General features: G+C 44.7%; 1 protein-coding gene across 6 annotated transcripts in view; it reads right to left on the bottom strand.

The window, feature by feature from the left end:
* Positions 1-17277, bottom strand: part of DOCK7 (dedicator of cytokinesis 7) — a 144520-nt gene that overhangs the window by 76178 nt on the left and 51065 nt on the right. For 5 of the 6 annotated variants that reach the window (XR_010794370.1, XM_066625555.1, XM_066625556.1 and 2 more), the window contains exons 9-14: positions 16497-16646; positions 13919-13999; positions 12039-12204; positions 10179-10321; positions 5355-5448; positions 3887-4049 (exon numbers count right to left, since the gene is read on the bottom strand). Coding sequence is in view for 5 of the 6 variants with exons in the window: in XM_066625555.1 (XP_066481652.1) it covers positions 3887-4049; positions 5355-5448; positions 10179-10321; positions 12039-12204; positions 13919-13999; positions 16497-16646 (797 nt within the window). In the remaining variant the exon portion in view is untranslated. The remainder of the gene's footprint in view (positions 1-3886; positions 4050-5354; positions 5449-10178; positions 10322-12038; positions 12205-13918; positions 14000-16496; positions 16647-17277) is intronic. The other variant, XM_066625560.1, reaches the window with a different exon arrangement.

Genomic DNA, 17277 nt, shown 5'->3' with positions numbered 1-17277 from the left:
TTCTGCTCAAACATACTAGCAAAAGAGTCCACATATTCAGGAAAAGAGTTCATAGTACAATTTCTCATGCATAAATGTAGACCACAGTTGCCCCTAGATTCTAGCTTACTATAGATTTTTTCCTGAGGGGCGGGTGGGTAGGAAGCAGGAGGCAGGGCTGGGACCCAGCCATTATGCCGGATCCCACCCCCCGTTCCCGAGGAGCTCAGAGTGGCTTCAAGCCACTCCGCTCTCCTCTGACTTGCGCCACCTAAGGAAGTGGTGCAAGTCCAAGGAGACCCATAGGGGCCAGGGTGGCTTACCCGGAGATAAGGGGAAGTTTCCCCTTATGGAGGTAAGGTAAAAGTTTCCCCTTACCTTTGGCTGAGCCACTTTGGGCACCTATCCTGTGCTGGATACAGCACAACTCTCCTGGCTTGCCTGTTCCAGTGCAAGATAGGATTGCGCCCTTAGTTGAAGAGCTACCAAAAGTCATTCTGACATCTTGCAGAGTATCTGAAACAATGTAGCATCTCTTACTAATTTTGCTGCAGAGTTAGGGGCTTTGATCATTTTTGAACATTGTCCCCCCACCTGGCTCATAACATTCACTACATCAACAAACCCTTTCTCATCTATTAAATGTGTGTTAGGATATTGGTGCATAAGTTTCTAAAGAATAAGGTAAGGACATTTTCCCTCTTTAATGATACAAATTAATGATCCACATCAATCACAGTTAGAACATTTTTTAACATTATTTCTTCCTTCAGTGGCGTACCAATTCTTCCAACAAAAGCCAAATCTCTAGAATCTCAAGTTGTATCACAAGGCCCTCTGTAAAGATTTGATAGTTGTAATATACATCTATTATTTGGTAGGAATGTGTCCTTGAAGACTTATCTGCATTGATTTATTGCACACTCCCTGATGGTTGGTTGACCATAATTATTATCCCTCTGCCCTAATCCCTAAAAATATACATAGTTGAAAAGAGACATAGCATTATCTTCAAAACTCTATTCCCGATATGGCATTGAAGATTATTAAATTTCTCCTTGAGAAACAAGAAATTTGGCCTGTTCCCAGAACAGGTTTGAAAGAAGGCTGTTTTATGGTAAATAATTATTTCAGTTTATCATATCGTGGCTGTCCAGTGTGTCCATTGCCTCTGGGGATTAGCCAGAGCCACAGAAGTGTCAAGTCACATTTGGCCACACTTCATTGCTGAGAAGTTTAGGATGAGACATCAGCAACTTCTCTGTGGGAGGCTGGGTCAGAGATTCAGGAAGGGAGAAGGGAGGTATAAAGGGGCAGGCCCGTCTGGATGGGGGGGAAGGGAAGAGAAAAAGAGGTGGAGTGGGAGAACAATAAGAGAGGGAAGCTGAGAGGAGATAGTCATGGAGAATGGATAGACCAGGAGTAGGAAGTCAAGATGGGGAACTAAGAGCAGGAAGCCGATGGGAAAAACAGCTATGGAGAAGGGAGAGGACAGGAGAGGGAAGATAAGAGCAAGAGAACAGGCAAAGGGAATGGAGGTTGGAAGGAATGCTGGACAGTGGGGGGAACAACAGCAAAATGGGAGGAAACCAGACAGCAGGAGACACAGGCAGCAAGAGGCAATGAAGAGGACCAGGAGCAGAAGAGTTGCTGGACAGGTAGCAGGGGTGACAGCCTTGGAGGAAAAAGAAGATGGAGAGTAGAGGCCCAGGTACAAAGGTGCCAGGGAAGGCAGGCATACCTCTAATCCCAAAGGAGAAAGCTGAAAACAGAAAGTCGGCCAGCCAGCATCAGGGAGACAAGCCCCAGAGACTATAAAAGTGAACTCTGCTCTCTTCATAAACTCAAGGAATGCAGATCTGGAGTGGTGTATTCAGTATGCCCAGGTCCAAGAATGTAGTTCCCAAGCCCTTAAGATGTGGACCTAACCCCATGTGGAGAAGCTGAGGGGTGGGACAATCACACATACATAAGTGCTAAATACAGTTTTCTGGGAAAAGGTTGCTCTTTCTAGCCTTTGTTGGTCTGAGTTATTCAACTTCAGAAACAGAGACCATCTCTGGGGAAAAATGTACTTCAGTTTAATGTCACATAGTTTGCTTTGGCATACAGCTCTTAGTACTGGTGAAGGTGAAAGAAAGCATGTTTCTCTTTGCTCGGTGTGACTGAGCGGGAAGGGGGGAGAAGAGGTGGGAGCCTCTGGTGGGTTGATGTGGCAGCTCCTGAAGCACATTGCTGTAGGAAGGGCAGTATGTTTGCAGGAGTGAGCGGGAAGCCTCTGGCAGGTTAGCAGCAGCGGCATTTTCTGATCAGATCTGCAAGCAAGTGTGCAGGAGAGGGTAGGATGGCACAAAAGTGAAGGGGAGTGGGAAACTGAGGAGACCATCCCACACGCACCCTGGACTTTAACAGTCACCAGGGCAGACTCCAGGGTGTCACCCAAAACACTGTGGCATGTCACCTTTGACACACATGTCATAGGTTCGCCATCACAGGCATAGCACAAGTTTGCTCACTGGCAGAGCAATAGTGAAATATTCAGTTCCCATGTTCATCACCAATTGTACTGAATGACAAAGTTTGCAGGAAGTAACTGGAGGAGGTTAATCCTGAGAAAAAACATTCTCAGAGACAGAACAGATTGCTTGTCTAAAAGAGCAACCTACTCTCAGATGTTCCTATTAGAAAGCATTATAGACACCACCTGAAGGAACAGTGAGACATATATGGATTAAATGAATATGCTAAATTCAAAGCCTGTTCTGCCACTGTGAAGAACTAGAGAAGCACTTGAAAGGCATTCACATTGGATATGGATTGTTTGACTGCTTAACATTCATATATTGCCTCTTTCAGTCCCATACAAGAGCAGGGAGGGTGGCGATTACACAGCTGTGAAAGTGTAAACTGTATCCACTATTCAGAAGAATGTGAAAGGATGAAATGTCTAATTTAATTTAACGATTATGAGAACTATCAGGTTGGGGGGAAAAATACAGGGGGCCCCTGTATCCACGGCTCCCATATCTGCGGTTTCAGGTATCAGTGGATCAGGTCCATGGGACCCCCCACCATGTGCACCCCCCGTGTGTGTCCTCTTTGGAGGTGAGGGGAGATCCCCTCGACTCTGGAGAGTGTTCTGAGCCCTGCAGAGGCCACATACATCTGCCTGCTGCCTCTGTGGGCTTCAGAATGGCCTATTGGGCCAAAAAACATGACTTTTTTTGGGCCAAAAAACAGAAGTGACATTTTTAATGCCTTATAAGGCATTAATAGGTCCAGGGAAGCCCCTGAGTACCCTGAGGGCACACAGCCTCTGTGGAACTCAGCAAAGACTCCAGACCGGCTGACCAGCTCCTGACCAGCCTCCTGACCAGCTCCGATCAGGTTCAGAGTACCTGGGGGGGGGGGCGTCCACAGTTTCTCTTAACCGTGGGAGGTTCTGCAACAGAACCCCTGTGGATGCCGGGGCATGCCTTTATAGGCTTAAAGATTATGACATACTAATGCAATAGCAAGTGAACAAATCTACTGATATGAGCTGAAAGACAGGAAAAGCGTGCCTTTTAACCATTCTGATTGTGTGAACAACAACCCTGTTAACCAATCTGTTTTATAGAATCTTGTGACTGTGCACTGAACTGAGAAAGGGTAACTCTAATCAGATTTCATAAATTAGAAACAAACCAGAAGGTGCTATAGCTATTATGGATTCATTAAATGAGGAATTACAATATTCCCCTCAGACTCTCTGGTGTCTAACTGAGCAATTAGCTGATTACTAGAAGGGTGATTATCCCGAACAGACTCATCAGTCTATGTGATCTGCCTCAATCACTACATCTTGATGAAGGAAAGTGCCACACACTGTGTGTACTACAGTTAGCATATAATTTTTTACTCTTACCTGTATGTTGTATTTGGAATGTAAACGTCCCTTGCTGGAAACTCCAGAATCTCTCTTGTTGGTCGAACTCTGCTGTCAGGGTACAGTTTCACTTGCAGCAGCTCTGGAGTTAGACAGTAATGTGGATTCTCTGGGGCTGGCGATATATCTATCTTCAACTGAGCTATGTAGAGAGAAATTGGAAGGATAATCAAGCTTGTAAATAGCCATTACCTGAAGCCTGCAATGATTAAGAACCCCTGTCAGGTGATTAGGCTGGGAAACTTTACCAAAGCTGGTTTTTTTCTTCCTTTTAGTCTTGCTTTGTTAAATGGCAGACACTAGTGAAAATATGGATTCAAACTGATTTCTAGCCTTCCCTTATCTGAGAACTCACTTCAATGAGGACTTGAAGAGAAGTCTGTACTACCCTTTCAGGAAGCAACTGCCTTCCACTTAACTCTATAGGCATCCTTCTTCCCTTAAGTACAATTAAGTCATGGGCCGTGGCAGACAGAATGGATGGAGGGTTCAATCCTATGGGCACACTGCGCATTCTGGCAATGCACCCTATTTTACAGCTGTCGCAAAAGGCAACACAACATATAGTGTAGTCAGGACAATGCCAGAAGCCGTGAGTGGCCATGGCTGCATTCCAACGGACCCAGGAAAAGCCCTGGTGCTGGTAAATCAGTGCAGAGGTGCAGGTAGGGCTAAGATTAGGAAGCGGGCAGCAGCAGCAGCAGGAGCACCGCTGATATCCTATACCCCTCCCCGGTCTCGATCTGCCTTCCTAGGTCCTCTCAGACTTGCACTGAGACTTGCACAAAATTGCTGGCACAGGTCCAAGTGGACTCATTTACAGCCCAATCCTGAGATCTTCAGCACTGGCAGTATGAGCGTACCACAAGCACTGGGTGTCACAAATGTGCTGGTAAGGCATGCCCACAACACCCTGCCCAGCGCCAGCCAGACTTCACCAGGAGTTAGGTAAGAGATCTGGGTGGCGGTGAGGGCCTCAGGAAAAGGGGGGTGAAGTTCTGAGGTGGGGGAGGGCAGGGTTAAGGAAGGACGGCCCAACATGGTGTCTCTCAAGTCTCAAAACTGGAGAAGCCCCATTGCAGGGCTCGGGGCTTTCCCCAGGGGAAGAGGATGAAAGTTCCATTCCCCCGAGGAGTCTCCAGCGGCTACCATGGTGCCAGAGGATGCAGCAGTAGGCACCGCTGCACCCTGTGGCAGCATCACCTTTAGGACTGGGCTGCCCAGCAGAGGATTACCCCCAGGTAAGGAAAGAAATGTTCCCTTACCCAGAGGACAAATCCAGGACTATCTGGAGCTTAAAGAAGCCTTACACCAATAACTTACATGCTGGCACTGAATAGCAAAATGTTTCAAATAAAATGGATGTCATTCAAGGTGTCAAAAACGAGTAAGCTAGAAAATCAACATCACAGCTCTCTCATCCTTTTCATTACGATGACTAAAATACCTGTGATAGGTCTCAGCCTCCGCAAAACAGAAGAGGGCCTTCTCATATCTGCAAGAAACTTGTACAAATCCTCATCACTCAGACGGTCACCTTCCTATTGTCAATGAAAAGAAAGGCATGCAATCATTTTCACTTGGGAGAAAAAGTTGTCCTTTTGCATTCCTTATTATCCTCCTTTATATTCCTGATTTTTTAACAATTGCCTTTATAAGTGCTATACATTTTAATAGCTCTTTTCTCTTTTCAGTTACAACATACTCATTTTTTCATGAAAGTCAATCCAATGCTTGTTTGCACTAAGACTAATTAGCCTAATTAAAATTAAGCTTTAATGAAAAAGAACACCAAACTACTTTCAGGAGAGAGGGCTACTGACATACTACATTCAAAACTTTCAAAAAATGAGAAGAGAGGAATAGCCCGGTTTTCTCTCAGATTTCAGAACAGTCCAACTCCCTTTGACTCAACAGTTACTCATGCCACAGAAGGGGAAAAAAAATCAAGATGGTTGTGTTCACAAAAGCACTGCCAAGCCTCTAACACAGTAGAATTAAGATATAAATGGTTTTTTATCCTCTTACGTGGCAATCATCTGACCACATTACAGAAAGACTATATTTAGTGCTGAGCAAGACTACACTGGAGTAACAAGCCTGATCCTGCTCTTTGGCCGCACTGGTCTTGCACATGCTGCCAGGGAGATGGCTGTTGCAAAAGTGCCATAAAGCACTTCGCGGCAGGCAAAAGGAGGAACGCGCAGTGCGGGCTGGCACTGGACCCCTATACTGGTCGGAGAGGCTCCAGGAGCCATCAGAGGTGAGTCTGGCACCAAGTGGTGTGGGAGCATTCCAGGACACAAAGGGTGGGTGGTGAAACTGGGCAGAGGAGGGTGAGGAGGAGGGTGGTTCTGGCACAGGAAGGAAGTGGGGATGGTGGCAAAGGCTGCCACTGGATCCTATCCCCTTTCCTGGGCTTGAAAGCCCTACACAGGGCTATTCAGCTCTGTGTCAGCAATTAAGCTCGTCCATATCTGAGCAGCCCCACTGGGCAAGGTGCGGATCAACACAGGGTAAAGGAACATTTGTTTTCTTACCTCAAAAAGACCTTTGGTTGCCTCCCTGCCCATGCGGAATACAGCAGCGGCCTTTTTGGCATGGCTGTATTGCGGCACAGCCAGTCCTTTTAGGACTGGGCTGCCCAGCGTCTTAACCTGATTCTACAGACTGCTCTGTGGGCTGTTGGTGACCATTTTGCAACAGCAGAACTCCAATACACTGTCACAAAGAGCGACAGTCAGAAGTTCAAAGTGCATAGCACTAGACTGTCTGTAACCTGCTACATACCATAGATGGCACAGTATTCATTATGATTTTATATATCTCTCACTTTTATAATATAATTTTACAAGGTAGTGTGCTTTTATTATTAACATGAAGAAGAAGAAGAATAGCCAAGTTCTGGTAATGGAAAACCATTCATGCTGTTTTGTTTTTTTTAATTTCATTATTTGCCAGCTTGAGATTATATATTATTAAACTGGGTTACTCCCCCCCCCCCCAGTATATTGCACTATGTTTAGAGATGTTGAGATTTAGATATAGAATTTTAGGTCAAATGTAATTACTTCAGCACTCAATAGAACTGAGTGTTAAGGCATAGATAACGTTTAATAATCCTGCCAAGTTTACATCTTTTAACCGTTACTAAAATAATCTTTGTTTTAAAACAGGCCACTAATTAGTTTTCTTACTTCATTGTTATTCTTACTACCTGAACTTAGAAGTACTAAAATAAAACTTGAAATGAAAATTCTGAAGTTGCACCATTTCAGCTGAAAGCACACACCTTTTCGAAATTTCAGTTGAAGATATACAGGTGTTTGAACTGTCAAGATGCCTACAGGACCAATCCTATAGAGTGGGCACCAGTTCACTGCCAGCACGCCATTGCAGGGCTACTCACTTTACCTTGTGGAAGGGGACAAAAGTCCCCTTCTCCCAAGGAGGAGATGGCAGCTGCCTGGAGCACGCTGGATGCAGCAGCAGCCATTTTTGGCAACACTGCAGCTCCAGGAAGCTCAGGTTTGGGCTGTATGTGTATTCTCAGCTGTCCCATGTCCCAACATCTCCCATGATGATTTGGATCACCAAATCCTCATTTAAAGCTCCCAGTTTGCTTCTTTGTACAAATCAATATATGCAGTGGCATCACTAGGGTTGGCGGCACCCAGTGTGGCCCTGGCCTCTCCCCTGTGTTTGCAGATGCCCTTTGGGGTGAGGAAGGACCATTTCCCTGCAATGGGCTTTGTGGGACTTGTGGTGCAATGAGTCCTTTGTAGTCATTTTGGTGTTACCTCCCGGATGTCACCTGATACAGGCTTCACTCCCTGTACCTCTTAGTAATAAGAACATAAGAACATAAGAACATAAGAACAGCCCCACTGGATCAGGCCATAGGCCCATCTAGTCCAGCTTCCTGTATCTCACAGCGGCCCACCAAATGCCCCAGGGAGCACACCTGATAACAAGAGACCTCATCCTGGTGCTCTCCCCTACATCTGGCATTCTGACTTAACCCATTCCTAAAATCAGGAGGTTGCGCATACACATCATGGCTTGTACCCCATAATGGATTTTTCCTCCAGAAACTCATCCAATCCCCTTTTAAAGGCGTCTAGGCTAGATGCCAGCACCACATCCTGTGGCAAGGAATTCCACAGACCGACCACGCGCTGAGTAAAGAAATATTTTCTTTTGTCTGTCCTAACCCGCCCAACACTCAATTTTAGTGGATGTCCCCTGGTTCTGGTATTATGTGAGAGTGTAAAGAGCATCTCCCTATCCACTCTGTCCATCCACTGAATGACACTGAATATATGTTAACCCAGGCCTTTCAGGTAGTAGAACATAAGGTGACCACTATGCTAGCATCACAGTGAAGATATCTCTGGAATATCTCTGGAACAAAGGAATATCAATCTTGCATATCTCTACAGATCTATCTAGCTTGTCATCTTTGAATGATTCGACTAGGAAATAGAAGAGGATTAAATATTTTCCATATATGAACATGTCTCCTCTCCTAACATTATTTACTTACAGCTCCTAATTTACGCTTAGGATATGCCTGCCTCCTTGATCCTGACCAAACTGCTCCATTACCAAACAATTCAGTGGTTGCAACCATAAGGCTCTAATATTACATTTATGTATTTAATTAGATCAGTTTTGTTTTGCTTGTTGAAAAGACTGTTTGTAATAATAAAAACATAAAAGGTACGTCTTATCATTTAAATCTTTTTTTTATTTAATGTTTTCATTTTATTTTGTATTTTTTTAATTGTATATTGTGGCACAAGAAAGAAGGCAGCATATTTGATTTAAGCCATTTTCAACTTCATAGGTCATAACTAAGGCAGTACGTTCTTTGTGATAGTAGCTGTAGTAGTAGTAGTAGTAATAGTAGTAGTAACAAATATTAACAGATCTGTCACAGTAATCCAAATTCTGTACCCAAAAAAAGCTAAATTCCTTAATCTGTGTAAATAATGCACATTAAATACATTTGCATCATTTCTTATATTTTGAATTATTTATTCTGAGATGTTGCTGAATTCTTTTCCCAGCACCAAATTCTGCACCTATAGCATTAGCACACATGTACAGCTCTAGTCATAACTGGCAACTTGCCTTGAGCTGAGCCTAGAGAACATCAGGTAGTCAGTAAAAACCAGATTGTCCTAAAATGCTCCCATCACTCTCTCTAGTCCTATCAGAAGAGGTCTCTAGACTTGATCTTTTGGGGCACCATATCACTCAAGGGCAATTGTAAGAGTTTTATCATGCATTCTGTGCTTCTATAATGTATTTATTCTCACACATCAGTCCCAGCCTACACCATACCCTTGCCTCTCCCTTTCCAGGTGAGACTCTATGGGCCCAATCCTATCCAACTTTTGCATGTAATGCAGCCAGCCAACAAGGCATGTGCTGCATTTTGCAGAGGGGGAGCAATCACAGAAGCATCCTCAAGTTAAGGGATCATTTGTTCCCTTACCTTGGGACTACACTGCAGCTGCATCAGGGCTGGAACGCTGCCATGGAACCCTATGAGTCTCAAATCACAGTGTAATCCTATGCATGTCTACTCAGAGATAAGCCACACTGAGTTCAATGGGACCCACTTCCAGGTAAGGGTGTATAGGATTGCAGCCTCAGTTTGTCTATTGAAACTTCAGTGCAAAGCATAAGCAGTGCGGACCACACTATGTTGGCTTTGATGTTGCTTTGCTTGCATTTTTCTTCCAGGCCTCAGTTCAAGATCAGCATCTGATTTCAACTCACATTCTATAGCCTGGGCCCTGAGAGTACTGACAAAATTGGATGGAGGAGGGGTGACGCTACCTACCAACTCTCTTCCAGAGTGAGAGTAAGGGCGCAATCCTAACCCCTTTTGTCAGTGATTTCCAGCACTGACATAAGGGCAATGCAGCTCTGTGGTAAAGGAACAAACATTCCCTTACTTTGAGGAGGGCTCCATGAGTGACACCCAACTGCAGGATGCAGCACATGTCCCATTGGCACCGCTATGCCAGTACTGGAAAGCAGTGACATGAGGGGTTAGGATTGCACCCAAAGATAGTTACACATCTGTTTGGGCATGTCCTGAACTCAAGAAAGACTCTGTAGAAGAGTCTTGCTACTCTGTGGAAGAGTCTGATTACTCCTGACAAGTCATTATATTGTTCTATTTACCACTAAAGATGTCCATGTCAACTCAAAAGGCACACTAAGGTGGTGGCTGTAACACGGGCACATGCAATACCTGCTTAAAGAAGTTTGTCACTGTGAGGGTAGCTGGTCTAAAGTTAGTCAGGTTGCAGGCCTCATCCCCGCTAGTGGTTCTTTCCAAGGAACGCCTGCCGACAATGCTAGAGTTCCTTCTCTCAGACCAAGATCCTTTGCGTTCTTTAAAAAAGAAAGCAGGAAATAAACAAAACAAAAAGGACAAATAGGCTACATTTATTTCCAAAAGACTACATGTGAAGAAAACTCTTGCTGTCTGAAATTATGAGGAAAAGGCAAGACGGAATAGGTGGTTATGCTAAGAAAATTGCACTCCTGAGGCATTAGGAAACCATGAAGCACAGCGGAATACCTCTGCTCCTCTCACAGCAACCGCATCCCAGTGCCTTGTGCCTATTATAAAAGTCTTCATCATGTGGAGATTTATGTATTGCTCCTGCTCAAAAAAAAAAAATAATGATGTTGGTGGTTTTGGAGGGGGTGGGGAAGGTGCTGAACAGCGGTTTCAGATGAGCTGTGCAGTTCGCAACGATTAATCCACTGCTTTAGAAAATGCTCATCAGCCTGTAACACTCTCACAGAGGTAGCCGCCTGGTTTTAGAGAGCATAACAGATGGTTTACTAGTGAAATCCTTGAAAAGATAAACCTATTTGTTATTACAGGCTTGTGCTTTTCATTTCACCCTATTACAAAGACTTGTTGAGTAGAAGAAGAGGCAGAACAAGCTGATAAACATATACCGTGCTTCAGGTTCAAGAATAAAATTGCAAGAACAACCTCATAGGGTTGGAGTGGTGGTCCATTCAATGCTACAGACGAGAGTCTTGAGCAGCAACTAACTGCTTGCTTTCAAGTCCTTGTTTGCCTCTTTAATGTGCACAGCAGGCTTGTCAGCATCAGAGTGTCTGTGGTCACAATTTTGGGTGCCTTCTTGGTCATTGGACAGTCTTTTTGTTGCAAGCAGTATCTGGCACCAATAGGCATGAGGTGGTGCATTGGAAGTTTGACTGACCAATCAGGAGCCCACTCCTTAGGAGGAAGCCATCCAGAAGCCCTTTCTGCACTTAGGGTGCAATCCTAACCCACTTTCCAGCACTGACATAAGGGTAGTGCAGCTCTGAGGTAAAGGAACAGACATTCTCTTACTTTAAGAATTCCGTGAGTGCCACCCAACTGCAGGATGCAGCACATGTCCCACTGGCACTGCTATGCCAGTGCTAGAAAGTTGGTTAGGATTTGGGCCTTACTCTATTAAGCAAGTCAGTTGTTTTCAAGCCCTTTTCTGCCATCTTGTCACTCTTCTGAGCTCACGGCTTTTGGGAGCCTTGTCAGTCAGCCTTTGTCAACTGCCTTGCCATTCCTAGCAGGCGTATTGGCTTTGGGGTTTTGTTCGCTGTGGTTTAGAGCACTTTGCTGCAGATTTAGCAACATTTTTCCTGCAGGCAGTAGCCAATGCAAAAAGGAGCAGGAGAGTCCCTGACAGTCTGTCATTTGGAGTGAGATGAAAATGGAACCAGGAGGGACTGACTCCGACAAGGGGCTCATTCTAAGCCTAGTTATGTGGTCCTGTATTTCACTGGAGCAAGAAATACAATCTAGTCAAAAACACCTCCTCCACTGCTAGTGAATATTTCAGTCCTTCGCATTCACTCAGAATATTCATTTAGATTCAGGTGAGGAATGGAGCAACTGGTACAGTCCTATAGACACCATAGGTCTATACCACCCTAGAATGAACCCCCAGGTGCATTTTGAAGTAGAGGCACTTTACTGCACCATCTGCCTCCCCTTGAACATTTCATAATTGTTTTGCAGTTCTTGGCACCTTAAAAGTAATATTCACCTTGAAATTTGCCTGTGAATGTATTAGATACCTACCTCCTGTAGCAATTTCCACTTCTGTAGAGTCTCTCTCCAAACTTCCAGCACTGCTGACTATGTTCATTAAATGAATGGCTGTCCATGCAAAAGGCATGCGATACCTGCCAAGTCTTTGGCAAAACTGGTCAGCTTGGCTTTTTAATTTTTCTAGCTTTTCCTTATTCTGCAAAAGTAAAAATTACAAGTTTTCTGAAATGTGAATACTCCCTCCACTGATACCACCGATTTTCAACCAGGGTCTTCGGTGAAAAGAACAACTGTTTAGTTAAGCATTATACAACTACAGAAAAATTGAATAAATTTTTAGAGATTTGAAAAGCTGAAACTCACCACATTTCTATAGAGTAAAATAATATTATCATCCCCAGTTCAGAGCTAGCAGGAAAAAAATCCACAATTTGCTAAATTGTTTACTTGCAAGAGATCTGTTCTTATTCTAATTAAACACATTCTTCTGCTATTCTGCTGAGTAATATAATTGAGTCTTAAAAGCCTCCCTTTAACATGGTTTAGATATGCAAGGTAATAAGAGGGGATTTCCTGCAGATGAAAGTGACAGTCACAACATCTGCGGTTGAGGCTGTAATAGAACAAAGGGAATTTCCAAAGAATTTCTCCAAATGATTGCAAGCTACATAATAGCTACACATTTAACACCTGCTATCATAATAAAAAGAGGAAGTTGCATAAGAGTAAGAGGCAAAACAGGTTCACATTCTACTGTTATTTATTTAGAATTATTTGCGGTGCCAGGAGCAAAGGATTTATTTGTGCCAGGAGCAAAGGAAATCCCAATATAGCCTCACAACAACTCTGGTAGATCAGGTAAGAGACAGTGGTTTAAGTCAGTGGTTCCCAAACTGGTGGGTCACACCCACCAGGGGAAGCAGAAGAGGGCCATTCCCCTTAAGGGGAGTGGCCCAGAAATGGGTTCCCCAATGGTGCCACAGCTATCATAGTGGCAGCAGAATCAAAGGACTTTTACACGCAAGTGGGGAGTTGCACTGGCCTCTGGAAGGGCCCAGGAGACTCGAAGCCTCCTCGCTGCCGCAAATAGCTCTGATTGGTGATCGCTGAGGCACCATCAGGGCCTCCCCCACCCTTGCCGCACCCTGCCAAAACTTACATCAGTCTCAAAGTCAGAGTAGGACTTCGAGAACCACTGGTTTAGGTCATTGTTTGGTGTTACATGAGCAAGCATTGGGCTCAGACAGTATCTCCTGGTCTTGCACATTCTAAATTCCTCTCTTTCCTGGCAAACCATATTTTGCAGTAATATACAGACTGATGAACTGTGCTTTGCACTAGTCCTCCACAGTTGCATGCCTGCCATAGATCTCCCTGGGGTAAATGCTCCAGGCACCAGCTGCTAAGACCCTGCAGAAGCCCTGACGGGGGCGGAAACTGATTCTGCTTTGCCAGAAGCACAGTTTATAGTGCCAGGGAACCTGACAGAGGTTTCCCTGGTATGGGAGGAAGTCGTGCGAGTCTCTGGTGAGTGTGGGGGGCAGATTTCTGTGGGGGGGGCAGCGATAGCCCATGGGGGGCACCATTGCAGAGCTTTGCCCTGGGTGTGGGGCTGCAGAGGTCTTCGGCTGGTCTTCCAAACCAGAATTGCAACTTAATCCTTGATTATGTACAGATGTTAAGAGCAGGCTATGGTTTTTTAGGGAAGAGGAAGACCAGAAGAACAGGAGACAGAGAGACTGGGACAGAAAGAGGAGGCATGAGAGCCCAAGGTTCATTCATGGAACGTCACAAGCTTCAGAGTTGAGCAAGATCTCCATCCAAACTTTCTGCTCACTGCACCACAGCAGTTGATAAGCACAACTATCTGAAAAGGACATCACTTAAAACTGTTCTTTGAGTTTATTTACCTTTGCAGCATCTGCTTCTTTTAAAATCATATATGGCTCTGCGCACTCCCCAATATCTCCCTGCTGTAATACCTTTTCCAGCTGTGGAAAAAGAGGGGACGAAAGCATAGGCACAAATAATACAGCATACGCCACCACAAATCAAGAAGACTGATCTTTCTAATGTGCATCAACTATATAAACTATAGCTGTAAAAAGGAAAGAAAGGTTTCCGCAATGTATGTGCAAACAACAACACCGCAGCTTACACGGATTCAGCTGATTGGGACCATGACCAATGCTTTCCTGTTGATTGAGTTAATTCTCTGTAACCCTTGGACCAGGGAGTCCCACCTACCAGATTTGTTGCATTCTTTCGACCATCTCTTTGGGGGGGTGTTTTTTGGGAACACATAGAGTAGGTTTTTAGATTGGTAACTGCACTTTGCTTTCAGGTTGGTTTGGAGTGACATTTATTTTACTGACATTTTATTTTGAGCTAATATAACTTTTATAATGCTTTTGAGTATATGGAGCTCTGCTCCGCCAATCATGTCAGGACAGAAGAACCAACACGGAGTATCCCAAGTTTGCGCTGTCAAAATAGTGCCAGAGGGCCTCCCCAGGCCTCCAAATGCCGTATAAGGCAATGAAAATGTCACTTCCGGTTTTAAGGAGAAACCAGAAGTTGCTTTTTTAGTGTCTACTTTTTTTTTTTTAGAGGCCATGGGTGGACATCCATGGATGGACATCCATGGCCTCTGCTGGGCTCAGAGGACTCTCCGGAAGCAAAAGAAGTGGAACTCCCCTTACTGCCGGGGGGGGGCGCATTCACCCATATCAACGGTTTCTTGTAACCGCGGGGGGTTCCAGAATGACACCCCCACGGATATGGGAGCATGCCTGTACTGTCACAGTGATGTTGCTGATGCCCTCTGGGGTAGAGTAGTGGACTGATTTCAACCTAGCATTTGTCCTCCTTTCCCATTTCAGTGCAGGAGGGTAAAAGACTGGCCTGGAAGTCCGTCCGTCCCCTTTTCAACAGGCAAATGGCACTGTCAATGCCATCAACACCAACCATCTGTTCAGCACTGATGCACATATCATTAGGTTAGTCTGGTTAGTTTTTGGAAAAGGAATTCCTAAAAATTATTCTTCCCACACTACCAGTTTCATTCAGGTCCAGATTCATTATAAATAGGCATAAGGCTAACTAGCTAGAAAAAAAAAATCTGATTTCAGAATGAACACTCTGGGCAAGAAGTATGTGACAACCCCATCTGTGACATCCCACAAGATATTTTTCTGGCTTATTTACCTTGCTCATGTCCTTTTCCTTCTCACAGAGCAAAAACTGAGGAACATTTTCAACAAATGACTGCTAGCTAGGCTCATCTCATTGGGTTTACAAGCATTAATGTGCATGCACAAGCTCTTTTAGTTAGATACTGGTCTCAGCTGCCTGGTGTTAATCTTTTTCTTTCATCTTGTAAAAATCAACTGCTGTGAATATATGCAGATTCTAGCTTCAGAAGCTACGCAATGAGACGTGTGCAAAATTTGAGAACAGAATCTCCTCTTAACGCTGCTGTCAATGAGCCTTCACCCTTGCTTGGGCAATCTGGGACAATGTAATGTGAATCTCAATCTTCACATATTTCCCAGGGCATTTGGAAACTCTTTTCTAAGAACTCTACTGCATTTGTGATTTTCTTAGGTGACTCTCCCAGGCTGACATGTGGCAAGAGACCGGCAAGGTTACACGAAGGGCTCAATCCTATTCAACTTTCCAGCACCCCTGCAGCCATGCCAAGGGGCGTGTGCTGCATCCTGTAAGGGGAGGAGAGTCTCAGTCTCCTCAAGGTAAGGAAACTTTTGTTTGTAGGCCGAGCTCAGGAAGGGAGGGTACCAGGATCCAGCAGTTAGGCCGGATCCTAACTCCCCTCCTGGGTGGCCTGGCCCAGGACCCGGCTGCTCAGATCTGTGCCAGATCTTTAGGGCTGCTGCCACGTTTCACGGGGTAAGATGGAAGTGATTCCCCTTGCCCCAGGTTGTGCTGCAAACAGTCCCAATCCTGTGCTGGATACTGGATACAGCCCCAACCCTGGGCTCACCTGTCTGTTCCAGCACAGGTTAGGATTGGGCTGCCCAGCTCCTATCCTATCCAACTCTCCATCACTAATGCAGCCGTGCCAACAAAGTTTGCACTGCATTCTGGGGCGGGGGGGGAGGGTAGTCACAGAGGCCTAGTCAAGGTAAGGGAATGTTTCTTCCCTTATCTATGGGCTGCATTGGTGCTAGACAGTTGGATAGAATTGGTCCCTACAAGTATTCTTTGTTTTAATTAATGGCTCTTTGAATTCAGGCAATTGTTTTGTCCCTTTTGAATGCCCTCTCTTCCGTGCATCTTCACGCTGTAATGTCAGTGACCATCATAACATCCTACAATAATGAATTATTAAATGGCTTAATAATGCACTTCGATATAAATTTTGAAAATCAGATATATGTACATGCTTTAGATTTAGATTTTCAATAACAATTTTTCTTCCCCAAAACAGCTACATTTTTACAAAAAACAAGAACAAAAATCTTTTACCTTTATTACCAGGAAGACATCTTGAGAGGGGTAAGTAATGGAAAATATGGCTGAGCGGGCCAGAGTGGTTATAGCAGCAGAAGGGACATGAGGGCGCAATGTGGCTTTCACTTGTTCAGAGTTCAAATCGAAGTAGAAGTTTTCTGAAATCTAAAAGATGATGCTAGCTAAACAATACTGGTACACATTTTGTAATTGCTAGATAGCTTAAGTACAAGACAGAATGATTATACCCAGGTCCAGCCCAAGACTTCTGATGCCTGAGGTGGCATGCCAAATGCTGCTCCTCTTGACCCAATGCTGTGCCAACCTCTGCTCTTCCCATTCTCCAATGTTCTAGCTCAGCACTTGCCTCCCCTCCACATTTCCTCTTCTTCTCCAGGAAATGAAGGGGCGGGGCAATGCAGTCAAGATGGCAGACAGAGATGAGTGTCTGCCACCAACCTGCTATTTGAGGCAACTGCTTTGTTGGCCTCATGTGGTTGCATAGGTAACATCCAGCAGATGGAAGCATGGTTGCAAAACTATGCACAATGCATGTCTAAATAAAGAGTGCAAGGAGCTAAGGGGACATGCACATTGCAACCTATTACCCCCCCCCCCCCAGCATGTTATGTTGCACAAAACTATGAAACCTCAAAAAAGCAGTACAAGAAATGGTTACAAGTGTTAAATAATTACTTGGGCTGAATTTAAAAAAATGAAAGACACTCAAATCTTGACGTCTACGTAACTGGACGTATCTTGGGAGAAAGGAAACAGTTGACATCCCTCCCCTTGC

This window comes from Tiliqua scincoides, chromosome 4 (genome assembly GCF_035046505.1).
Source record: "Tiliqua scincoides isolate rTilSci1 chromosome 4, rTilSci1.hap2, whole genome shotgun sequence".
NCBI lineage: Eukaryota > Metazoa > Chordata > Lepidosauria > Squamata > Scincidae > Tiliqua > Tiliqua scincoides.
Note: the sequence above shows the minus strand (reverse complement) of the source record. Positions and strands in the feature narration are given on the sequence as shown.